The sequence below is a fragment of the Montipora foliosa genome, chromosome 8 (genome assembly GCF_036669935.1).
Source record: "Montipora foliosa isolate CH-2021 chromosome 8, ASM3666993v2, whole genome shotgun sequence".
NCBI classification, from domain to species: Eukaryota; Metazoa; Cnidaria; class Anthozoa; order Scleractinia; family Acroporidae; genus Montipora; species Montipora foliosa.
The window spans coordinates 13,881,401-13,888,900 of record NC_090876.1 but is presented as its reverse complement, the minus strand read 5'-3'; the positions used below and the strand labels follow the sequence as shown (position 1 = coordinate 13,888,900).

Genomic DNA, 7,500 nt, shown 5'->3' with positions numbered 1-7,500 from the left:
GGTAACAGCCAATTACACTATAAAACGAAACCAGCAGTTTACGTTAGCTTTAATGTTACATAAACTTAACTTATAGAGTGAAATCCAATTATGTGCACATGAAAACTGCAGAATAAGATGGGGCCTCGGAATCCATACATACCTTAAGGATATTGAAGAGCGTTGATTTCCCTAACGGTTTAAAGCTCGTTTCTACACAATACGTCTGATACAGCTGTATGAGGCGGGAGGAGATGACTGTTCTCACAACGTTTGGGATTTCAATTGTCTCTCCATTTGACAGCTTTAGCTTTTTCGTTCCATATGCTACATCTTGTAGAAATGAAGGACTGGATATAAAGTCCAAGAAATGGTCAACCTTAGCGGGATCAAGCCTTGTTCTAGTGATGGTTGGCGGCTCTACGAGTTGTCCTGGCTTAGTCTTAAAGGCATGTTTCCTGGCCTCGTCAATCCTGAACTTGGTCAGTCCCGGCACCAGCTGTAGTAATTCTGTCTTAGAGTAGTCGCTAGCGAAAAGGGACAGAATCTGCTGTTGTGTGTACCAAGAGTTGGCTTCATTGTAAAGGGTCACGAGTCTAGATACCAGACTTTCCTCCTCGGAAGCAGCAGAGATTGCTCGTCCGCTTTGGTGCTTTGTGAAAACCTGCTGAAGCAACCACGATGAATTCCCCGGTGCAATAGCCTCTAGAGTGGTTTCAACAGCTTGGTGGGCTTTTTTTCGGTAGTAACGCTGCGTTGACGATGAGACAGTCATAACATCGGACTTACATTGAGACCTAACTGGACTTATCCGGCCATCAGTTGATTTTAGCAGGAAACTGTTGAGGTATTGCAGCTGATGTTCCACTCGCGGGGTGGGTTGCCACTCACGAGACGTTTCTACTTCTGCCGATGACCCTTGGGATGATGACGACAAGATGTCCGAATTCGGATCGCTTTGCTGCAGCAAAACAAAACAACCCTTTTTGGCTACTTAAATAACAATGAAGGCAACTTAATCTACGCCCGAACTATAAGCAAAGCCAGGAGCCCATGACTAGCAGCGAACAACAGTGCTATTCTCCAGTCACAAATTTTCGTCCGAAAACCCAATTTTCCTTGGACAATGGACCGCTGCGCTCCCGCTCCCATTGCAGGAGCCCGATGACCAATCACAAGAAACTGACTTGACGTCATAGCTTCACCGAACCTGAACTGCCTTTGTTTTTTTGCGGAAAGGGTAGTCCAAAAATATATCGGTCTGTAAAAATGCCGTGACAAAGCGTGGCTTAGTGTGGGAGTTGTTCACTCCTATAGTCATGGGCTCACTAAGCCGATTTCTACCTATACAGTGTTTTCATGTGACGTCACGGCGGCCAGGTTGGTACTCCCAAACAAAGGAAAGGAGGCACCATGAGTCCTCAACTAATCCTCCCGGAATTGAGCTCCATTATCATATAAACGTTTTCTTTCGTTACTGAGCACGTGAGTGAAAGCCCTCTGATAAAGATTATAGTAACAGTGATAATAATAATTATAATAACAATAAAGATAGTCATAATTATAACAATAGTAATACTGTTATAAACACTCTGAGCTCAGTACCCAGCGCTTAGTGTTATGAGAACCAACACATGGACGTCGAGGGAGAGGCAGGCCCAAGCAGGACTACATCGCAACGCTAAAGAGGGACACAGGAACATTAAGCGTTGATGAGATAATAATAATAATAATAATAATAATAATAATATCAAATTAATACTAAGAGTTGTTTAAATTTTTTTAATTTTTTTTTATTTTAATACACATGTTTATAGGAAACGAGAATTTAAAAAAAAAAAAATAATAACTATTATTGCTATCATTAGAATTAGTACTATTATTTGTATCTCTATAAGCCTAATACTTGTTTTAGAGTTCTTTATTTGGTTTTTTCAGTGTGTGTATTTTTACTGATAATTTTGAAATAAATAATAATAATAATAATAATAATAATAATAATAATATTATTATTATTATTCAAAGAAGAAGAGGAAGAATGAGTCAAAGATAACAATAGCAGCAATGGTTAAGGTTAGAAGACAACAACTGAAATTCTACCGTATCTTAAAAACCAAAAGTTATAAATTCAAATGAGTTAACACATGATCAATCTTCTGTAGTCTTTATTACCTGACTTAAAAAATCATCTTGAAATCGCACGCGCAAACGCGGTAGCACCAGTTCCTCTTCAGCTGTCTCAGGCATCTCTTCTGTTCCCTGCTCTCCAGATGGTCCTGGAGTCTGATCCATGGACTCTTCCCCACTTGGAACTGGAGTTTCAGAGGGCACAAACGATCCTGTTGCCAAGGTTGTAACATTAGAGTCCAGTTCGCCTTTTTCCATATTGTCCGTGTGAGCACCTCTACAGTTTCTGCATATGCCTAGCAATTATATATTAAAATAAATTGCTAAATTAAATCAAATCAAATCAAAGTAAGTGTGCCAATTCTTCATTATTGGAGCTCGTGTCAGCTTTCCAGAATCGAATTATTTTTAATGCAGTCATTGTAGTGGATGCACCTACTGCCCCAGGCTGTTAAAAGTGTTACAAACTTAGGTTCTTAATATCTATAGATAGCAAAGCTTTATCTAAAATACCTGCACCAACTGGGACAACAGTGTTCCACTTTGCTTTGATTTCTTTTGCCATCTTGAGTGTTATCCCCCTCTCAACTTTTCGCCTCTGATTTCCATGTAAGGGATGCTGGCACTTAGTTGTAGGTCTGAATCTTACTCCAAGTTCTGCTCGATGTTTGGGGCATATTGTGAAATCGCGGCCGTCAGAATCATCAAATAAACCAACGCGAGCCAGAATAAGCTCCTTCTCAGATGCAACGCTCGTTTGTGATACTTTGACGTCTCTCAGATGTTCTTTTATGTTGTCTACGCATGAACTCAGGGGTACAAGTTGCTGCCGTCCTGGCCAGCGCGAAGAAATATCACATTTGTTTCCACAGAGGCTGGTAAATGAACACGATAACTGAGCCATCGCAAATCTCACAATTTGAATGCGTACTTGAAATGACCGACGGAATGCGATCAATGCGGTTGCCGAAGTGAGAGAGTGATTACTTTTGCCGGAAGTGTGAATTCTTTGATTGGCGGTTATGTGATTTTAATTTCAGGGTCTAACAGCTTAGAGGGCTCGGCTTTAGGCTGAGTTTAAATGATGTAGGGCTGGAATTGGTTATCTTTTACTGGCATGGGTTTCCCTTCAGGAGTTAACAGCAGATTTATCAGGCTTGATTTTTTTTTCTTTTCTCTAAAACGTTTGCGCATGTTTCCGCGGTGTCTGGAATATAATCATAACACTTGTCGGCATCAAGTCTTAAGTTTCACCGGCTTTCAAAAATAACAACAGATGCAATCAAAAGCAGCAATACAAAACAAAATGACACCGGAAAGGGGTGGAGATATGGTTAAAATTTATAGTTTACGGTCAAGTATGCGAAAAAACACATCAATACAAACTTCATGATGTTATCTAGCGGAGTGGATGAGAAAGTTGTTGCAATGTAAATAGAGGTTAATCAGGTCACGCTACATTCTCTAAGCGTTACGCACGTGGAATGTTATGAAATGTTCGATGATGTTAAGCGACAACAACCCTATCGATTCTAATCTTCTTTCCCGCAAGCTTAAATTAAGAATTTATTAGATCGACTGGCTTTCCCGTATATGCTAGTTGGCAGATTTTCTCTTCCTTTTACTTTCTGTACAAGGCGATGTTATTGTGCACTGGAATTTGCTTGTCAACAAGTACTTGACATGTGACCTTGAAATTTCCCCAGCTGGGAAACTGTGCAAATCCAGTTACGAAAATAAACAGTTAAATGAAGCAATTATGAATGTTTCATGTAGTACAATAGCAATTAGCTGATTTTGAGAAGCAAATCTCTAAAATAGCAACCTCGAAACAGAAATATCGCGAATTTGCCATCGATATTTTGCTGACACGCATCTCTTTTTTAACGTGAATCTTCGATGTCTTCTCAAAATATCAAGAGTTTTTATTATTTCTTACCCTCCTTGATGAATTTTTCGTACAAGAAGCTCGAACATTTCGAATTTGTCTGCCAGAGTGGCCGCGAATTGCCAGAATTGTGTGACAAGTGAAGTTGAAAGAAACGCGTTGTATGTGCTGTTTATAAGTGGCATCTGAACCGAAAAAACGGGAGTGCCCAAAAATATTTTTGAAGTTGTTAAGAGACGAAATAATGGACTACAAAGGGGCATAAAGATTACTGTTGAGGCTTTCTGGCAACGGGAGATATTTGACTTCAAAGTCATCAAATATTTGAGTTTTTCAAAATGTATCACAACGCACTCACTTATTTGGCTCGGTTGATTAACAAGCTGTCAATCAAACTGACTGACACTTGTTCCTTGTGTTTACTAAGAATGTATCAATATGTGTGTACACCCTCAAATCAATAGGTCAAATACAGTTGTGCTGAGAGCTTCATATATTTTGCCCAATTTGAAGCAATTTCCATGGTAAAAGCTGATAAATCCAGGGGGGTGGCCTATCTCCCCCCCTGAAAAAACCAAAACACAAACCAGGTTGTAGTTTTCAGTTTTGGGGTAGACCCTTTAAACTGGCAGAGTTTCATGGAATTTGGTGAGATGGCATGTAGCAGCACTGCCTGGTGCTCTCGTGGACTCACTCTTAAGACTGTCAAGATGGAAAATTTGAAATGTCAAAACTGGCTTTAATGCAATTTTCTTCCCTTATCTCAAAAGGTTCCTGTCCAACGCACCAAGTTTCAACGAGGCAGTGATTTCATACAGATTACCAGCCTTTGCCTTCACTTTTTTCAAGGTCTCGACAGCACATCGTAAAAATTTGGTACAAAATAAAGTGTATTTGGAGATAGTTTCCTCTGAAGTTTTGTTTCCCTTCACTCCATTTTTGTTTTTCACGGGAAACTGTAGTGGCGCTAGATAATTCTACGGGCAGAAAAAGAGCAGGATAAAATTAGACTTTTTGATACACGAGCAAAAAAATTAATGCTAATCTTATACCTTAGTGTCTTCATGAAGACCATCTATTTCTCCGTTCAGAAGTGACTTGAGGATTCTCTCCCCTTCCATGTTTCCCAAAAGGCCCTTTCCATCACTATCTTACATGCAGCATTTTGTTTACAGTGAGGATTTGAAATTTTTTTTATGGAAATTGACTTTGAGCGAGTCAAAAAATGGCGCCTTCTTCAAATTACAATGTTCGACCCAGGGAAGCGCGTAAAAAATAATGCCATTCAACCGTGTGAGCTAGTTACAAGGTCCCCAGCTCCTCCATGGACAACTTACTTAGGTCTTCTCCAAATTAACGATTATCATTAATTCCTAATTTGCCAAGCTTTGAATTTACAATCATCGTCAATTTAGGACTTGTGGTAGCAGAGAAAATAAGGAAAATAAAAATCACATCCGTGGATTGGATTTGAACCTGGAGTTTCAACTCTATACACTGTCAGTACCGCTTCTTTTCACCTCACCACTGAAGATAAGACACCGCACATTCAAAAAACATTTTATTTAAGTCTCGCATAGAACATCATCGCTGAAGAGTAATTAGGCCTAAGCTAAATTAATTAGGCATAAGCTTTGATTTTAAAATGTTTAGCTTTGTCATGAAGTTTGGTAATATAGCCTACCTTTTGTAGTGTTTAGTATTGTTGCCGAGTGATAATTAACAATTGAACCCGTAGTCCGCAAGGGCTACGGGTCAAAATAGCCCATGAGGCGAGGCCAAATGGACTGTTGACCCGTGGCCCTTGAGGGCAACAATAAAGTTAGCAAATGCAAGTTGAAGGAATATTTATTTGGGAATAAAACGAAAGAAGGCGTCACGCTTTTCGCTACTCGAGGACTATTACTAATAGTCCTCTAGTAGCGTAGCCAATTAAAATGTAGGATTTGCATTAGTCCAATAGTTGGGTGATACTAATTCAGCATTATCAAATAGTGTCTAAGATATTGTCCCTGAGCAGCTTTTGGTGTGGTAGTCAAGTGGTTAGGTGACGGGTCAATCATTATTCCCAGGTTCGAGTTCTAAGTCCATGCACGCGTTTCTCGGTATGCCAATGAAAACTCAGTGTTTCCACTCCTACAAATACCTCGCCCGGTTAATAGCATTTACAGCATTCTGGTTTATCCACTTGTCATCAGCGTTCCCAAGAGAAGATCCCTAGGCGAATGTGGAGGATACGGGAACTTCATGGCAGAGGGTGTAAAGTGCAAGTTAGGGTTGCAGGTCATCACTGAAACAACCTACATGTAAACCTTCACAAAAATGCTAACCTTAGGCTTAAAAAAATTTTTAAAGCATAGTGTTTAGGCCTAATGTTAGCATTAGTAAAGATTTGGCTTGTTTCAGCTGTGGTGAAACAATGATCTGCAACCTGCAGTTTGCACCCTTCAACTTCATTGGGACTTCAGGCGAAACAAATTTCAACTCTTGAAGTGGGGGGGGGGGGGGGGAGGGGAATTGTTGGTTCTTATATTTATGACTCCCTGACCCTGAGAAATTTGGGGACATCAACATCGTTCATTTTTGTCCTTCAATCCGATCATCCGTCAAACACTGTTCGTCCGTATTTGCGGGCATAAGCATGTTTGAAATTCCCTCTGTAAAAAGTTTTGTTTGTTGAGGTTAATAGGTCTTTTATTAGTGATACAAAACCCTCCCCTCCAGGGTCTTCTCGGCTATCAATACGGAATCAACCACCATAATCGGTACTATCCCTTTTTGAAGTGTTCTTTTAACAAGCACTGTGATCGGCCAAAGCCAAGCAGTGTAGGCCTCTTTCAGAATGGCGGCCAAACAAAACACTCTTGTGTTTTAATGCTAATAACCTTTTCTAGCCTGGCTACGACGAGAAAATTTTACAAGAATATTTGGCGAACGTTAATACACATGAAAGCCATGATATATACTTGAACTGCGGAAAAATGAATCAAGTTAAGATGGTGATCATAGTAATTATTAATATATTAACGTAACTTGAGCAGTAAAGAAAGGAAAGCCTGAAAAATTCAGGCTTGAACGGGTTCGAATCGAGTCGGATTTTTCTTCCATTTGAAAAATAACCGGACTACCGGTCATTTATATTAGTAATTTCGAAACCTTGACCAGCTACCAGTCATGTAGACACACCTTAATAAAGAAAAAGGTTTGAGCACTATTGGTTCTGTTTTACGCAAAGGAAGAAAACAGAAAAGTCAAGTAGTCAGAAACAGGCAGTCACAGGTGAGTGCTTCTTACCGCATAACTTGGACCTAATGGACTTAAATTAATCCTTTCATTTCCCAAGATCCAATCGTTCATTCTCCTAACGAATACGATAGGTTTCTTTGTTGGGGTAGTCATGGTAAATTTGGTGTTATATCAAGATCACATATTTTAAGCTGGTAATTATCTTCATTCTCAGTACGTGTTTGACTGACATTTCATGGAAATTGTGAGGAGAATTTACA

General features: G+C 39.7%; 1 protein-coding gene across 1 annotated transcript in view; it reads right to left on the bottom strand.

Annotated features, from left to right (window-relative positions):
- The window catches only part of LOC137967289 (uncharacterized), a 6,894-nt gene extending 3,586 nt beyond the window's left edge, over positions 1-3,308 (bottom strand). Inside the window, exons 1-3 of the mRNA XM_068813808.1 lie at positions 2,620-3,308; positions 2,152-2,402; positions 143-940 (exon numbers count right to left, since the gene is read on the bottom strand). Coding sequence (XP_068669909.1) covers positions 143-940; positions 2,152-2,402; positions 2,620-3,010 — 1,440 coding nt within the window. The 5' untranslated portion in view covers positions 3,011-3,308. The remainder of the gene's footprint in view (positions 1-142; positions 941-2,151; positions 2,403-2,619) is intronic.
- Between the last annotated feature and the right edge of the window lie 4,192 nt (positions 3,309-7,500).